Raw genomic sequence first — 18,474 nt, 5'->3', positions numbered from 1 at the left:
CCGTCAGCCTCCATTAGGTGGAGTTGTGTTGCTACCTCCTCTCCCCTGGGATCTCTGCAAGTGTTGTGAGGACTCTGAAACTTCACCTGAGATTCCCTCGGCATATGGATGAGTAGAAAATGGCTGAATTTTCATTTTTGGGTGCACTATCCCTTTAAGAGCAATTTGAATCCAAACAGTGTAAAAAAAACAAACAAGTATTTTATTTTATAAACAAACATCAGCAGAATAAGTACAGCCTATATTTTGAATTCTGAAGATTAGCAGTGCTAACTAGTAAATTTAGATAACAGAGCAATGATTACATTTCTCAGCTGCTAGCAGGAGCAGAGGACTTTTATTAGCTGCCTTCTCACCTTGTTCTTTTTTTAATTGTCCATACATGGCAGAAAAACCTGATTTACCCTCGAACATTTCACTCAACTAATGATATATGACATAACTGGAAATTATTATGAAAAGCACAATTTAAAAAAGTATATATTCTGCCTGTCCTGACCTGTGTTAGACAGATGTTATACATTCAGTGGTGCTGGTCAGACAGACGCCGCAGTCACATCTCAGGGCCACAGGGTAGGTGTACATGGCATCGACGTTTGGCAGGCAGTTGGGCAGTTTCACAGTCACCAGACGGGTCTCATTGTAGGTGCAAACACGCTGGTAGGACTCAATGAAGGGAGGGTCGAGGACGGGCTTCTGGAAATACAAACATAAAAAAAAAAATCATCTTCATAACTTTTCTCCTAAAATGGTGATTATCAGTAATATAAAAATATTTGATGATGTTCACTTTGGAGGTTAGCTCTGACTGTGTCATTATTTTCCACAGGGGGCTTTCAGGTGATGTAAAACTATTGTCAGCTTGTTGCTCTAATTAGCAACATCTTAGTTATGCAAAATAGCTAATTCATCTAGAGAGAGTTTGAGTTTTTGCTGGCTTCATGTTAAATTTTAACACCAGCTGGTTCTTGACTTTGTGTGTGTTTGCAAAATACCAATCTCACAATGCCAATTGAGTCAAACTCAAGTTAAATTTGAGAGGGTTTGTTTGCTATTTTTTTCTCAAAGAGTATGACATTGATATTTCCATCAATATGTGGGGTGTGGTGCAACCTTAAGATTGGAACATAAATCCACATCGTGCTGGTGAAGATTTTCAGTCATCCAGGTCATGGTAATCGTAAGTGCTATATCGTAGGCAACTAGACTTGCTTGCGTTTAGCTTGAGAGGCAAAACGTCTTCAAGAAACGCAAACAAGTCCAGTTGCCTACGATATCGCACTTACGATAAATCTACATCCTTAAGAACTAGCAAACATGATGAATACATTTCCTGTCTCATAAAACATGAGAAACTCATACTGTCAAGATATTGTCACTCCCAACTTTCCGGCAGCCTGGTCAGTGGCCCTATGCTTCAAACTGTGACGCTCTAGGTTCCCCTTTAGCGTCAGTTTTTAATACTCTGGGACAGCGTGTCAATTTCACATGCTACAGTATCTTTTCGAAATAAACTTTGTGTTCACAGGAAACAAAGGTTTCCTCACCAATACTACTTTAGGTTTAGGCGACAAAACTACTTGGTTAGGTTTAGAAAAAAGCCAGGTAAGTACGTTTGTTACGTAACATAAGTAAATTATGTGGTGTATGATGTTAACTGTAATGTAAAAAACTGTGGGAAGGTGAAATTAAGAAGTCTGGGGTCTCATTTATCAAACAATGGGTAGGATCCGTACTAAATATGTATGTACGAACAAAAGCCAAAAATGTTGTGGGCCAAAAAATATTTCTACAATCAGGCTTCCACCTCACCAATTTCCTGTCTCCAAAATGTTCGTAAGCATGGGTCAAAGTTTCTCCCATCAAGTCTGTTTTTATGCATCACAACTTTTGCATGTGAAGTGACGTACGCCTCTTTCAGGCCTCGTTTTGTGCGTATGCTGTGCATATAAATGATGTGGTGGTGTTTGTTTGACCCCTCACAACACCACCCTCACACCCTACGCAGAACTTCTCTCTCTCTCCGTATGTCATTGCCGCTGAAGGCTTACAGTGGAGTTAGTTGAAAGCGTGGTATGTCTCCTACAGACGCTAAAGGGCGCCTTGTGCATCAGAATGTGATGCTAAAGGGTACTGACCCAGCTGCTGTGTTTGACACTCTGAAAATGTGAATGGGCTGGAAGTGTTCAAGTCATTTTGCAGTCTTCTTCTTCTCCTTTTTTAGTGGCCTTTACAGCTCATTACATCCACCACCTGTCGATATTCAGTACCGCCCTCTGCATTGTCAAATCACCTCAAGGCATGGCATGTACATACAGGCTCAAGTGCACAATACACAATAGGAGGACCCAGTCATTAGAACATTTCTCTCCAGCACCACTTATGGTCAAAAACTTTACCAAGAAGAACCTTTGTTAATTTTTTCCAGCTTCAAACCAACCAACAGTTTCCTTTGTCACAGTAACCAGAAACAAATCCACCTTATTAGCTTCTCGTTTTAATTTGCTGGTGAACCTCCATTTTGTTATGAAGCTGTGTTTGAAGGGACGTTTGTGTCACATCAGCAAAGCTTCTGTTAATTGCTTGTAGTGTTTGTGTTCCAGGAATTTAATCTTATTCTGCTGATGCAGTTATTAAAAATCCTCCATCATAGCTTGAATGCACAGAAGGTAAGGCTGTAATTAGAGACTGTCCTGTGACCCCCTGACCCCCTAACTGTCTGTCCTACAGACTGGCCCTAAAGCAGGACATCCACTGCGTTCTGACCTCCCTGTGGGGGAGAGCAGACACAAAGATGAGTCTCCTCCCAGAGGGGATCCAAAGAGTATCACAAAACAAAGCTCAGGCCTCGTGCACGCACACCAGCCGCACTGCAATAATAAAGCAGAGAGAGTCACAAGCCTCCTAATGCCTCCTGTCACTGAGCACAATGTACCAGATGAAAGTTGAGATTTCAACGCATTTTTTTGTAATCAGTATGCGGCGACTTATGAAATCCAATTGTGTCATTTATGCACTTGAGGCATTGTTAAGGAAACTGCTGCTGTCACTTCAATCTCAGGATTCCACGCTGCTTTCCATTCTTGCAGAACGTTAACTCAATTTCAGTGCTCGCTGCTCCAAAAGCCTCCTGTCCTCCTCCATTCTCATGCAAGATTTATACTTCACACAGCCGCTCATTACTATGTGACAAAAATAAGATCTGAGTCACTTATTATAAACACAGAACTTGTTTTTCTTTGACAGCTGACGTGCATATGTGTCTCTATCAGTTCTGATATGTGTCCGTCTATCTACTGTATCCGCCTGCAGCTGGATCCTGCCTGCACTCGCAGCCGACCTTGCACTGACCTCCCTGTGGAGGGAGGGAAGCGAAAACAAATTTTCTCCATGGGGATCACTTCTCTCTGTCTCTGTATCTATAGTATTTGTCTGGCTGTCTGTCTTGGTGTATTCATCTGGCTGGCTGAATCTGCATTTAATCCATCTTTTTCTTCTTCTCTCTGTCTTTAAATGTAGCCTGATGGAAACAGCAAACTGTTGTCTTCTGTGTAAAGTTGTCAGCTTTGCTTACGTCACCTCTCACATTTACACTCCTCTCCTCCTCTCTGTGTGTACAGTACAGTAGCCGTCTCCCAGCCGCTCACCTCCCAGGTCTCACAGCGCCCCCAGCAGGCGTCCGTGGTGATGTGCAGCCCCCCGCAGCCAGGCTTCCTGGCCAGAAAGGTGAACTCCCGCACGGCGCAGCCAATGAAGCGCCGCAGGTTGACGGCTGATGCCAGGTGGGGAGAGAGTGGCTGCAGAGACATCCAGAGCAGGAAGCAGCACAGGAGCAGTCCAGGCCTCCTGAGGGTGGCAAGCAGCAACAAAAGCGTCTTGTTACATGTTGTGTTTTCATAGTTGAAGAAAAGATGGATTTTAATGAGAAGCTAGGAAGGATTTATAAGCTCCAGGTTAAAAGAGCAGGTGCAGAAGAAGCCAGAAAGGTATCTTGCTCAAGGACACTAAAGCAGGGCAAAGACTGAATCCCAATGAGCTTGGGGTCTGGGACTGAAAAGAAAATAAATAGTCAGTAATATTAAGGGATGGACAACAATATCAGCCAATATCGGCTTAAAATAAAATATCAGAATTGGCCAACATGCCAATTTCTGCCAGTATGACTGACAACCGATATATTTATTTTTTTGAAAAAGAGCAAGACAACTGGTTGCTCTGTAGAATCAAACATGATCAAAACCTTGTGTCAGATGCTCATGAAGAACAGGAAACAACAGGATACACAGAAAGATAATCCAGGCACTCCAAAAAAGTAGAAAATGAGACAGGAAGTATTAAACAGCCTTTATTGAGGTGGCTAAATCATTAAGAGCCAACATGTTTCAACCACTGCAGATCTTCGTTTGGGCTTTAAAAACAAGTTTTTAGATCTGTTTCACAGATTTCTTAAACCACCACAAAGTAAACACCCGTTGGCTTCCATTGCTAAGCAGCTAGGAAGACTCAAGACCAGCTACTGCTATTGAGGTTCAGCATAATTTCAAGGACAAGGTGCCAGGCTACAGATGTGTTTCACACATTTTAGTGGTTGAAATGTTTTGAAAACAATTTTTATTTGGTATAGAGGCTTCACATTTTCACAGTTGGAGAAGAACTGTTTTAAGCCTACAACACTGATGTATAAAAATGAAGATGTTCATATTTATATTTATTTATTTATTTATGTTTTTGTACAAGTACTTAAGTAGAAGATTCGTCAACTCAACATTCATCCTGTGAACTCCAGCATAGTGTAATAAAAATAGGTTACAAGATCATTAATGCTGTGTACACCAAATTCCTACTTAAGAATAGTAACACCAAAAAAATTTCTGCCTCTCATTTGTGGGGTTGCAGCAATACACTGGTTTCAAGGTATACAATGATATAAAAGTTGACCATTATCGTACAATATTGCAAGTGCAGCTGGACGGAGAATCTCCCCTTTATTTTAGTTATTTTCAAAGGGGAGACTTTTTACACATGCCTCCATTAAATCAACAAAATGGTTTCAAGTTTCAGTTATAGTCACAAAATGTTTGTTGAACCAAAAATGACCCTTCCCAGCTGCCATTCTAATGATTACTCACTGTTGAATCAACATTAGATGCAATGTCTGACTCACTGTTAAGTTATGTTTGATTTTGATATAAAATCAATGTTGTTTCACTGTTATTTCATAAACTTTTAACGTTGTTTCAATATTGTTTAAATGTTGAAACAGATCTTTCTGAAATTTCAATGTTGAGACTTTTGTCAACCTTTTTACATCCATTAGAATTAAACATTGTTTCAATGTTTTTTTAACGTTGAAACAACAACTGACATAATTTCAACACTGAAGGTCACATTTCAACTTTGAAGGTTGTTTGTGTGCCTGTTTTCATTCCTTTAAGGGTCATTCTAATTGATGATAATATCAATTCTGTAATACTGTGATACCATGAAACTGCAATATTTTCTGAGATGGTTATCATACAGTGAAAATCTCATACTGTTGCAACCCCACTCATTTCTTGTGTCGTGATTTCAGAATGATGATGACAGCTGGAGAACAATTAGATACAACATAGGATAAAAGTTTTACAGGATCATTCTTTTCTTGGCAACTATCATGTTTTTCACAAATGATTTTTAGATATTCTATCATCTCAAATGACTTGAAAATTATGTATATAGCTGCTATAAATGAGGAAGAAAAATCTCAGTGGGGAAACATGCCCCAGAACCCCCTAGATTTGGGCTGAGCCCCAGATGTTTACAACATCTTGCTTTGCACCTGGGTCAAAGTTTATTGGTGACCTTGGAAACAGCATTTGGGGAAAAAACTCTCACCACAAGGGGCCATTTAGTAGCTGTCGATCACATTTCTCACAAAAATATCATGTTCCATGAAAAAACGCCATCTACTGCTGAAGATCCAACCTGCTCTCACTCCAAAGTTGTCAAAATCTAGCACTTGGGCAATGACTTGGCCGCCGTTATGGTGTAATGGCACTTCGTGGCATAGGGGGAAACATGATGGGACAAGAATGATAGTTAAGGCAGCAAAAGTCTGAGTAGGGCTGGTGGATGGGTCCAGCAAACACCAGCTTTCACCTGGGAGAGCAGTGTTCGCGTCCCGTAAGATTATAAAGTCAAACCCTGTTCTTTTTTCCTAAACCCAACCATGTGCGTTAGTTTTTGGAGAGAAAAAAGTCAATTCACATTCTTGTTCTGACCTAGCACGTTTATATTAAAAGAGACTGTATGTAACAGGCTGAACTTGATGTCAACAACCAATGCACCCATGGTACCTTGCACATTGTATCTGAGCATGGAAAGTCCGTGACCAAACGTTGATATGTGACGAGGTCGGAGTCAGAATGTGTTAGAAGCTCAGGTGATAACGATCAAAAGGTCCAGAACAGCTACTAAATTGACCTTGGTGAGGTTTTAATGAATGTAACCAGGACTCCATAGAGAGCAGTAAAGCTGAATTCACTCACCATTGTGACTTCTTCCTTTGCAGGATCATCTCAGCTATGACTCACAGTTGCTGTCCAGCAGCCAAACACAAGGATGAAAGTGTTGACTATTGAATATACACTCAATAAAATCACAGAAGTTTAAGTGCTGGAAACAAGCAGCTGTTCTCACAGTTCAGGCCAGTATTATCAGCTCTGAAGTCACTGTTTGTCAGCGTGGACGGCAAACATGAACCTCAGTACTTGTCACTGTGTGCTCCTCAGACCTGAACCACCTGCTAATGGATCTGACAGCACAAGCCAGGGCTTTTTATCATCATGTGTCCTGCCAATCAGAAGCTGAAGTCCTCACCCCAGTCTCTCCCTTCCCCTGACTCCCCAAATCCCCCGGAGGCCCTTCTACCTGTCGCTGCCCATCTAGCTCACCTAACAGCTTGTTCCCACTCCATTAGCTTGATTAAGGCAAAGAGTCTGCCCTTTTGTTCATAGTCATCCACACGGAAGAAAGGGGAACAACACACTCAAACACAGTGCTACCTGTGTCTACTCCCACTCATCCGAGCTCAATTAGCTGGCTCCAGAGACAGACCCTGCTCCTGTTCTCACATGCCGACTGTAATGACTTCACCCCTGAGCTCCAGCACTTTGTCGCTTACTTTTTCGTTAGGTCTCTTTTCGTTTCCGGAGACATTTCCTCACGCATGCAGAGAAAGCTGGCTATTACTCATGCTGTGTCTTGCAGGCATTGTAAAGCTTCACTTAAGACAGAAAGGATGCATATCGGAGGGTGCGTCAGGCCTCGCAGGAGACAATGACAGAAGGAGAAAAGAGACGTGAAGAAAGGGGGGAAGAATTGATTTGGGTGAGTAAGCACCTCATCAAGAAACTACCATCGTCAGAGCCCCTGCGGGCAGCGTGTGGAGCCACTGGAGCAGAACTGCTCTCAAGTAGTTCAGGAAATAAATCTTTAAAAGTGAAGTTGAAAGTTGAGGCCAAGCAATTAAAGTTAGATTAGAGGAAATATTGAGGAGGATGAGCCGGGGACAGGTTCACACTCCTCTCAGACACCGTGTCCTCCTCACAATCAGGAAGCCTGGAGACTATTAATGAACAACGTGCAGGGTGTGGAATCACAGAATGCATGTAATTGGATAACAGTGGTGATTACAATGGGGTTAATTGTAATCCAGAACAAAGGGAGTAAGCCTGGATTTCCACAATCCTGCTTTTGTGTAATTATTCGCAGACTGCAAATGAAAGATTTTAGCTCCGTTTTTTGTCATACTTCATTAACTCTTATGGGGAAGTTTTTCTGCTTAATTTAACCCGCCCTGAGGGGCGTAAGGGCAATAACAGGATTCCTAATACTTCAGCCAAGTTATATGTATTTCAGTGTGAGAGGATCCTTTCAGTGAGCACATGGAGAACTTAACAGGGAAAGAAGTGAAGCCAAAATGTGACCCCTGGAGCTCGCTGATATCGGGACACATGGTCAACAAATAAACTAATCTATAGATAAGAGATAGATTAAATAGTCCATGAGCCAAGGGGCTGGTTGGGCAAATTTGGAGGGACTGTGTCACATCTCAAATTGCAAATGAATCAATAAAGTGTTGGAATGAAGAGTCCTTTTCAGATGTTTTTTAGTAACACTAATATAGATGATGATTGTGGAGATTAAGGTAGGTTGTTCCAAAGAGATTGTCTTCTGTATTTCAATGATTAAGAGTCCGACAGTATGGAAGATAAAAGTCCTCAGAGTGTCTTGTGGACTGCAAGTGAATGTCTGAGGAAGACTTTAAAAAGTTTTTGAAAACGTTAGTCATGTCACCACCAACTGCCACCGACAAAAGTTCTCTGACGACTCTGCAACTGTCGGCCTCATCAGGGACAGGAATGACAGGCTGTACAGAGAACTGATCCAGTGGGACCACCTCCAGATCAGTGCAGGGAAAACCAAAGAGCTGGAGGTGGACTTCCACAGGTACAAACACTCTCCCCCTGTACCGTTAACATCCAGGGAGTGGATGTTGAGATGGTGACAGCTTACCTGTACCTTACAAGTACCTGGGTGTTCACCTAAGCGATAAACTGAACTGGACAGACAACACAAATGTAAGAGAAGACAGAGAAGACTATCTACTGGGGAGACTCAGGGGCCGGTTGCACAAAACACCTTAAAGGGATAGTTAATCAGAAATGAAAATTCAGCCATTATCTACTCACCCATATGTCGAGGGAGGCTCAGGTGAAGTTTTAGAGTCCTCACATCCCTTGCAGAGATCCCAGGGGAGAGGAGGTAGCAACACAACTCCACCTAATGCAGGCTGACGGCGCCCCAGATTCAAACGTCCAAAAACACATAATTGAAACCACAAAATATCTCCATACTGCTCGTCCGTAGTGATCCAAGTGTCCTGAAAAAGTTGTTTGGAAAAACATCATTTGAACTCTGTTTTTAGCCTCATTGTAGCCTGTAGCTCTGACTGCCTCTCTGTACACTGCGTTCACGTGTGTGTGCTTGTGCGAGACCGTGAGACATGGGCACCACGTTCATGTGTGTTCATGTGCTTTCAGTGGTCTGGCGCATCAATGCACACACGTGAGTGGGTCCACAGAGAGGCAGTTAGAGCTGCAGGCTACAATGAGGCTAGAAACAGAGTTCAAATGATGTTTTTCCAAACAACTTTTTATGTCTGGGCTTCAGGACGAGCAGTATGGAGATATTTTGTGGTTTCAATTATGTGTTTTTGGACGTTTGAATCTGGGGCGCCGTCAGCCTCCATTAGGTGGAGTTGTGTTGCTACCCACTCTCCCCTTGGATCTCCACAAGGGATGTGAGGACTCTAAAACTTCACCTGAGCTTCCCTCGGCATATGGGTGAGTAGATAATGGCTGAATTTTAATTTTTTTTCCCTTTAAGTCTTCTCCTTAAGGTTTCCTTAAAATGTTCACTTAAGTATTCGTGGTTTTCTCCTTGTCTTTGTCTTATTCTTAAGGAATCCCTAGACCGTTGCACAAAAGATCTTAGCACAAAGCACTTAAGGTATCTCTGACTCTATATTACATCTAACATCTTACATCTTACATCTTACATCTATATTACATCTTACATCTAACATGGCTGAGTTTATGGTGATAAATGAAAAAACTAGCACACCTCCAGAAGAGTATTCTGCGACCAGGAGAACCCAATGGATACACTTTTGATTTTACACTTTAGATGTGACTGAATTAATTTTCGTCACAATTTCTTCCTACAATCATTTTCTGGTATTTGGGGATCAAATTTATTTTGTAGTTTGTGCTGCTTATGACTGTATTCTTCCACAAGTGTAAACTTTTTCCTCCTCTGACCAATATGGTTTTCTTGTCTTCTTTTCTTCTGCTTTTTTTTTTCACTTTAACTATGCGCTAACTTTGTGAGACAATAACAGGCATCACAAGCGTGAGTCCAAACAAACCAACAATCTCCATGGAAACTTTTAGCACTGTAAAATCTCTTTCAACACAGTAAATGAGTTCACATTTCCCTTAACTAAGAAAACATATTAAGGGAGTCTGTGCAAGGAAAAATAGTGTCATACTTAAGGAGAAAACTTAAGGAGTTTTGTGAAACCAGTCCCAGGTCTTTTTGAGTACAGGGGGCACTCTTGAGGATCTTTTTGACTCTGTGGTGGCATCAGCCATCTTCCATGAAGTCATAAGCTGGGGCAGCAGCATCTCGACAGCTGACAGGAAGAGACTCAAAAGATAAAAGCCAGCTCTGTCCTGGGATGATCCCTCGACCCTGTGGAGGTGGTGTGAGAAAAAGCTATGATCCTTTATGGACAACATGTCCCACCTCATGCAGGACACTCTGACAGCAGTGGGCAGCTCCGACAGTGACAGACTGCTTCACCCACTGTGTGAAGGAGAGACACCGCAGGTCCGTCATTCCTACTGCTGTCAGACTGTACATCCAACACTGCTCCTAGCAGACCACACATACGAGAACGGACTACTGACAATCAATCATTATTACTCCACTTGGCACATGCAGTAATGTGAATCCAGACATTCAGCTTGTCTATTTATTATATCTTGCTTTTTTTAAAAAAAAAAAAAAAAAGTTTACAATCATCAGGTGCAACATCTGTGTGCTACACTGTGCAATACCTGTACCCTATATAGGTCCCTGGACCCCCGGTTTGGAACCACTGCATTCGAGGACTGCACAGTTTGCATGTAGCTTCCTAATAGGGGCATCCAGACACTCTTGAAACACTGGGAAAATCCTATTGGTTATTGCAGATGTCACCAGCCTGGCAGTATCATGATGTTGTGCTGACCTCTGGTGCTCACTTGTGGTATTGATACTCACCAAAAATAAGTTGCAGCAGTTTAATCAGTTCTTGCTGTGATGACTTTCTGACTTTCTAATTTTGTGTATTTTGTTATGACTCTGCTCCTAAATGAAGTTTTTGTTTTGTGTGTTTCTAATGTTTTAAAGTTTATCTGAACTTATTCTCTTGGTTTCCAGCAAATGTTATATTTGTTTTAGGTTTTACAGTTCATAATGTGGTGTGGACACTAGGTCAACACCAAATGTGCATACCTAATTTGGAGCTGAATAAATAACACAACAATAGAAATATTTTTAGGTATACATTACAGCCTGAAATGCAAGGTAACTGCTTCCCAACTAGTGCCCCTGCTGCTGCTTCTGTTGCCTCACCAATATTTAGAAAGCAAGTTCACACAATTTTGTGTCCTTCCTTTGTCTCCTGTAGAAGCTCGGTACCCATATTCGCCACCATTTATTTACTGTAATTGATTTTTATTGAGAAATATTGGATAGTTTTTAAGAGTATCTGAGGAAAAAAGGTTCAAATTTAGTCTTATATTTTGCAAATATAATCTGTCAGGCCACGGGAGCTCTGTGACAGCTCCTCAGCAATCAGAGGCACACTGAGAAACATATGGATCATAGGCGCAGCACTTTAATTTACTTTGAGGTTAACAGTGCACACAGGCACCAACATAAACATGCCTGGCACTTTGAAACAGAAAGTAAAAATATTTGGGTAGAGCTCCTTTAATGCATCAATTGAAATAATAGGTCACAAGCAAAGTCATTACTGTGAATCCAACTCAGAGTCAGTGGCCATTAAAGGGACAATAACTTTTAAACATTTTGATCACCTGGTGTAACTAGAACTTTGCAACAACCTTTTTTGCCATTTCACAACTTTTACATAGATAAATCGTCTATACAAAAGTTGTGAGGTGGCTTGCATGCTATATATAGCTATTACAGCAGTGGCTCTCAACCTTTTTTGTGCCAAGGACCCCTAAATTGACACCTATCAGGTCATGGCTTCAAGATTTCGCTTCAGGGCGCTCCATCCGAAAAAATATTTTGGTTGTTAGATATGATTAAGATTGAAATACTAAAGTTGCATCCATAGTTACAGTGGAGGAATTGAAACTTAGTAGTCACTCTTGACTTTTACTCACACTGGGCTCACTTCTGTAGTTAAATAGCGAAAACAAACTATTTTCCATTTTTTGGGGGGACCCATTGAAATTCCCTCAAGCAGTCACCTGTCCATGGGCAGCCCCCCCTCCTTGACACCTCTCCACTTAATGCATGTACAGGTCTTGATTGTGCATGTGTGTGTATTTCTGGCCTGTGTATATATGACACAACAGAGAGAAAAAAATCGAATAACCCCTCAGGAGATTAATAAAGTATATCTTCTATTTTTCATTGCCATAGTGCTTACAGTTTCTACTAAATTGTGTTACTTCACATTGTGTCGCTTGGTCAGCCATTTTGCCCCCGCCTCTGGAACTCTCCCCACAACATCTGTAATATTGACTCCGTGTCCACTTTCAAATCCTGTCTGAAAACACACTTTTTCAAGCTGGCATATTTGGACTGATTTAATGGAGACACACATACGGTGACCTGCACTGATGATGACTTTATAAAGATGATTTTATACGTAATATTTATAATTATGATTTTTGTCTACTTATTTTAGTAACCTTTATTGTATCTTACAGAATCGTTTGATTTATGATCTATGGATACATTGCTGCTTGTTTTTTTAAGCTTGTGTTGTAAGGTGTCCTTGAGTGCTTTGAAAGGCACCTATAAATAAGTTGCATTTATTATTATTGTTAATGATAATGCCTGAGATAAATATTTTACAATACTACTACTACTACTACTACTAATAATAATAATAATAATTGTGTAATAAATTTCAGTTATTTTGTAAGTCCCTGAAATATATCTGCAAAAGCACTGCTAAGAGGTGAACGACTGCATAAATGAATAGAGCTTGAATGTCCTAACCTATTTTACAATTTACTGTATGTACTTGAATGTATCTTCAAATTTTAAATGTTTTCTAAATATTCTGTTTTAATTATTTGTATTTCTTTCACTCTCCAGACACACAATGATTTTATGATCAACCTGCCTTGTTTGTAAAGTTGTTCAAGAAAAGATGCGCATGCGCAAACGATTCCCAAACGGCAATGAACCGCCCGAACGTTGAGTTTTCATAGTACAAACCGCAAATAAATGACAAAATGAACGTTTAAAAAATTAATATGAAGTTGTTCCATACGGCACAATGGCCTTTTTAGTTTCAGTTGCCTCGGTTGTGTCAGGCAAACCGTTTAAAATATTTTACAACGCTTGGACGGGACAGGTTAGCTAACTTGGTTGAAGATTAGCATTCAGTCAGCAATGGCTACCCTGATAATTTAGCGTCAGCGTTAGCTAGAAGTTTCCACACCGCCTACCGAGATGAAATGGCGTTTGTTTCATTAGCGGTTGGATAAGAGAGAGAGGCTTAGTTAGCCTCGTTAGCTGTTTCAACTGACACCGCAGTAAGCTAACGTTTGGCTAACGGTTATGGCTAATTAACGTCAGCTAGCATAACAGGTGCGTATTCACGGCAAACTAAAAGACAGTGTTAGCTAATTTTAATGCCACTTGCCATAAGCTAAACATAGCTAACCATATTTTGTGACTTAAATTATTGCTTTGAAAATGATATTGTGGAGGATAACATTATATTGAGCTAGCTAGCTACATTTAATGTCCCTCTTGAGTTGCCGTAGTGCAGAAAAACTGTTGAGGTGACATTTTGCTGTTGTAGTGGGCTTTTGCATGTGAGTGTTTTGGTGTTTATTGTTTGCTTAATTATTCAGTTAGGCCAACTCAGGATGCTTGGCTACTAGGGTTTACGTTGGTTACTGGTCATGTGACGTCAGAGCCTGCTTTCCTAACAATGGTCTATTTATAAGTAACATCAGTCTTTGTCTCTTTGTTTTATCAGTATGTATAGTTTCCATTCTGTTGCAGTCTTTATGAATGAACGAGGGGAAACTGAAGTTCAGGTTGCCAGGTTTGGGATCAGTTCCAGAGTCAGCTGACATTAAACCTCAGGGCCTGAAACCTTTAACTCAGGTGACAGCCGCCGGTGCCAAACTTGAGGAGGGGGTGTGTGTGTGTTGAACCCTGACTGGTTTCTATATTTAGTCTCTCAGTGAGTTTTTTTGTTGCTCGGCCCCCGGTATGGCTCTGGCTTCTCTGGTGACAGTCCGGCCCGGCCTGGACCTCTGCAGGCTGCAGATCTGTCAAACTGCGCTTCAGGTTTCATCTCCACCAGCTACTACACAGCAAGATCTGCGCTTCCACTTTGGAAATCACTGTCCAGACCTGCATCTGTGCTGCACCTTTCATCACCAAAACGCACTCCTTTTCTGCATGTAAGTACCACCACCTTTTTAGATCTTTATATTCACTTGAAATTTAGACTAACGAATAGTATCTGCAGTTAACGCACTGGCTCTTGGGTGCGTCATTTGAGGGTTAGGCTACATAATCCATCTGTAATTGATCCAAGACATCATCGTGATATTGCTGTCACCCCCTGTTTCCTCTGCTGTGTGTGTGTTTTTTACAAGAACCGATTTCTCATTGCAGTCTTGTTAAACCTGCAGGGCAGTCGCTTGTTATGTGCTTTATTAAAAAGTCCTCTAGTCTTCCTCAAGGACTCATTATATGGCTCAGCTGAACTGATCTGAAAGTAGCCGTACGCACGTGTTCCCTGCTGCTATTTTTGGGGCCCTGACAGCTTCATAACAGCGACACTATCTCACATTCCTGCAGTCACTTTGTAACACTTGATAACATACAGCAGTAGTGTAAAAACTGGTCAAATGTAAAATAGTAGTAATAACTCATTCTAAATGTGTTGACATTGAAATAGGATATGTTAATGTCATGTATTTTGTATGATGTCAGAATAATTGCATGGTATTATAATGTATTCCTTATTTTCCCTTGAATATGACAACAAGTTTTGTCACAATGTCTGAAATCTAATCAATTCTAATGACATTTCCAGTTTAATTTGAAGGGCATGTTGCTGCACGGCCCCTCCTTAAACTGGCTTCAGACTTTGTATTATGACGACTGCTTTGACAAAAATGTCATAAGGAGAAAACACACCTTAAGTTTTTAATATTTGAGACTGAGAATCACATTTTAATGCTGACGGTTTGTTGATGTTAGTTTTTATTTGGCTTCCAAGTTTATGTGCTCAGAGACATGTGGCTCTCAAGTGATTTCACTCAACAAAACTGTTGAGCATTATGGTTTGACAGTTTGAAATTAGGCCACCCTGCAACATTTTTTTTTAAAGCCATAGGGCTCAGCATACCACTGCAGTGTGTCTACTCCTGTAACTACTACTCTACACGGTGTGGCTCTTCCATCTCAGGTCATTGCAGTTACTTCAGTGTAGTCCTCATGTAAGATGGAGGAGAATATTTAAATGAATAAACTTGGTTTTTGAAGCTCACGCACCATAATTTTCTCTGCACCTCCATGTCTATATATATATATATATATATATACATATGTTTGCTGGTTTTATTGGTTAAAGCATTTGTGTAACCATTGGTTTATGGTGGAAATGGTGCTGTTATGTTGTCAGAGGGTATTCAGTATGTTTACCTGGCAGACTTTTAAAATATATTTAAACATGTGCATCTCATTGAAATCGTACTAAACTGTACTTCTCAAAGTCTCAAAGACTAACACACCAAGATAATGCCATTGGAAGTCCAATTACTCCTGCACATAGGCCGGGAGCCAGGTCTAGACCTCGTGATGTTCTTTGCTACCTTTTTTTCATTATTATTTCCTGTAAAGCTTCACCTTGGGCCATCATAAGCTGATAACGAACACCCCCAACGCTGTTCAGTTTGGTCTAAGGGGGCTCAAAAGCCCTTTTTTGGGATGTGTCTCTGGCAAAATGGTGTATATGCAAATTTTAGGGCATTATAATGGCATAAATTGTCATACAAGTATGAAATTTGGCAAGGAGTATCCTGACACAAAGGGGAAAGTAGCAAAGTAAGATTGTAGGGCTTGCTGTTATTCTGTTTCAAAATATCATACACAACATCACAAAAAAACAAAATAATTACTGTCTCTGTTCGACAAATTCTCATCAAAAATGATTACTTTTCATCACTTTGTGTTTAATGTCACTGCTTCACTTGCATATACAAAACTTCCCAAGTTGATAAGCTTCAAATTGACCTTTCTGTCTTGAAAATTACACTTGCTTTGGCCTAAATTTGTTTCTATACCTCAATTCAGAGAAAGTTGAATTTTCAATCACCAGCCTTCCAGAGAATCTACTTGCCAGCAATGTAAACCTGGGTGTGTTGAGTTCACCAAAGTTTTTTGTTAGAAATGTACAGAATCAGTCCCCAGCATTTGCAAACTGGCGGATGCTAACTTGCATATGTTGGGAAAGTGTATATACATATGTAATGCATACAGTCAGTCGGACCCACACTGGTCTAGGTGCTCTGCACATCCTCCACACGTTCCGCCCCAAGCTTTAGCCCAGAGGTCGAATGGCAAAATGCATAAATTCTTCGTAAATCCACACCTCTGAGCTGTTACAGAAGATGACACAACACTGACACAACCCACCTGTGTAGATCATAATTATAGTGACCCGAGAATCATTCTGCTAAGCACACTGGATTAGAAATGCATATCATGGCATGCATGGTAGTGTGACCTGGTTTGATTGGTGGCATGCGGGGGATCTCAAAGGTTAGAGCATCACGCTGCTGATCAGAGGGTTCACATCCTGACCGTTGAGGAAAGTCTGGATAGAGGCTGTGACTAACGCTGGCATTTCTGAAAGTGACGCAAACAAATAAAGGAGTGGCAGTGACCTTTTGGCAATGTCAGTTGATCAATCCAAACGATCTGCCTCTGTATTTCTCTGGAAATCCCAACCCCTATTGCCTTAAAGCATTTTTTAACTCTTTCTGCTGTGGCTCTATTTGGAGTGTGGGAAGTGGCACAAAGTGTTAGTTTCAATCTTTGGTGTTTATTGGCTGCCTTTAATTTTTAGATAAATGTCAGTAGAGCAACAGCTCATCCAGGAGCTGCAGAAACCTCCAGAGATCATGCATGTTTAAAATGCCACGACACTGAAAGTCTGCCTGCAGGATATTTGTCCCAAATTAACCTCTGCGCGTTGTGTTCTCAGTGAAATGAAAGCAGAGATTGCCTCTCCCTTTTGCTATTATCATATCTTCCAGGGTGTGTCTGTGAAGACTCTGTGTGACAGGTTCAGCAGCACAGATGCTATTGATTTATTATTGTTTAGGCTTAAGCAGAGTACAAAGACCTGCTGGAAGTCATTTAGAGAAGACTAATGAGAGTGTTGTTGTTGCAGTGTGAGTCATGACATTGATGCTTAGAAGGAAGCATCCACAGAGAAAGCACTTGTTGTCAAACCTGAAGCTGTGTGGGAATGTAGTATATGTGGTTTCCACAGGTGTTTGTTTACATCTACTGTAAAAAGTGTGGATGTCAAGAGTGTTTGTCCCAGTACTTCACATCAGTTCAGCAGTAGTTCAGCTTTTATGTGTTTTTGTTTGTTTGTTTTTAAACACAAATACTATCAAATGCCATATAGACTGGTAGTAGCAGGAGCAGTTTTTCAGTCAGACAGTGGTCATGTTAGACAAGCTTTTGTTGGCAGGGGACTTATTTTGTTTTGGTTTGCTCTAACCAATCAGAAGGAAGTCAAATCCTTTGAAATTTCTTTGGTTATGAATCTGTAAAAATAAAATAAAATAAATAAAACTAACTAGGAGTGGGGCAGGGTCCGAAAATTACACCTGCCAAGCGCCAGATGCTGGTAGATTTTGCATTGGACGAGTAAATCTCAGCTGGCTATCAGCCACACTGGTGGGTAAATATTTGTACCAAAAAAAGTTTTGCTAAAAAGAAAACATGCTGAGAGTCTCTACCGTGTTTTGGTGAAATTTAGGGGGCTCTTAGGCTACTCCTCTGCTGTCTGATTCCCACGTGCACGCATCTAATTGGTGCTGCAAAAACTGACCGTCTTCAGCGCTCCTAGTTTTGGGACACAGTTTACTGTATGGGACATCAGCTGATCCGCTAAACAATCACTTGCCACCGGTGTGCTGCTAGCTAGCATTGCACCTATACTCATGAAGGTTATGAAAACATAACATGGAGGCTCCGTACTCAGAACCATGACGGCAAACACTTCAATGCCTCCCACATTGTCAGCAGCAGCGCATTAGCTTTACTCCTTCCATTCTTACCTTGAGCAATAAAAGCCAGAGACATATACACTACATTGCTGCATACCACAGGGAACTTATTCACATACTGAGGCTGTAATGATGAGTTGCAGGGGTGTAGCAACAAAATTCTGGGCCCTATGCACAAGCAGACTCTGTGGCCCCATGCACCAAGCGGTGTGAGGACCCTATTGAAATGCAAGGACTTCTTCTCCTTAACTAAAATAGATTGCATTTGGGAGGGACTTATCATACTCAAAAACTCATGAAACTTTGCAGACATATCAGAAGTAGTGAAAAATTTGATATT

At 41.0% G+C, this 18,474-nt stretch overlaps 2 protein-coding genes across 2 annotated transcripts in view; one reads left to right on the top strand and one right to left on the bottom strand.

The window, feature by feature from the left end:
- Positions 1 to 504: 504 nt before the first annotated feature.
- On the bottom strand, positions 505 to 6,556 carry gphb5 (glycoprotein hormone subunit beta 5). The gene is made up of 3 exons (XM_049596773.1): positions 6,528 to 6,556; positions 3,648 to 3,846; positions 505 to 696 (listed from the first exon to the last, which is right to left on the bottom strand). The coding sequence occupies exons 1-3, from the start codon at positions 6,554 to 6,556 to the stop codon at positions 505 to 507; spliced, it is 420 nt and encodes a 139-aa protein (XP_049452730.1).
- Positions 6,557 to 14,146: 7,590 nt separating this feature from the next.
- The window catches only part of syne2b (spectrin repeat containing, nuclear envelope 2b), a 235,832-nt gene continuing 231,504 nt past the window's right edge, over positions 14,147 to 18,474 (top strand). Inside the window, 1 exon segment of the mRNA XM_049596570.1 lies at positions 14,147 to 14,279. The gene's annotated coding sequence lies outside the window, so the exon portion shown is untranslated.

This window comes from Epinephelus fuscoguttatus, linkage group LG14 (genome assembly GCF_011397635.1).
Source record: "Epinephelus fuscoguttatus linkage group LG14, E.fuscoguttatus.final_Chr_v1".
In the NCBI taxonomy this organism is placed as follows: domain Eukaryota; kingdom Metazoa; phylum Chordata; class Actinopteri; order Perciformes; family Serranidae; genus Epinephelus; species Epinephelus fuscoguttatus.
The sequence above is the reverse complement of the archived record's forward strand: the minus strand, read 5'-3'. Positions and strand labels throughout refer to the sequence as shown.

Coding starts and splice junctions, on each gene's coding strand:
- gphb5 (XM_049596773.1), bottom strand. CDS start 6,556: ATGATCCTGCAAAGGAAGAAGTCACAATG. Junction 3,847..6,527: donor CAAAGGAAGAAGTCACAATG/GTGAGTGAATTC, acceptor TGCCACCCTCAG/GAGGCCTGGACTGCTCCTGT. Junction 697..3,647: donor GGCGCTGTGAGACCTGGGAG/GTGAGCGGCTGG, acceptor TTGTATTTCCAG/AAGCCCGTCCTCGACCCTCC.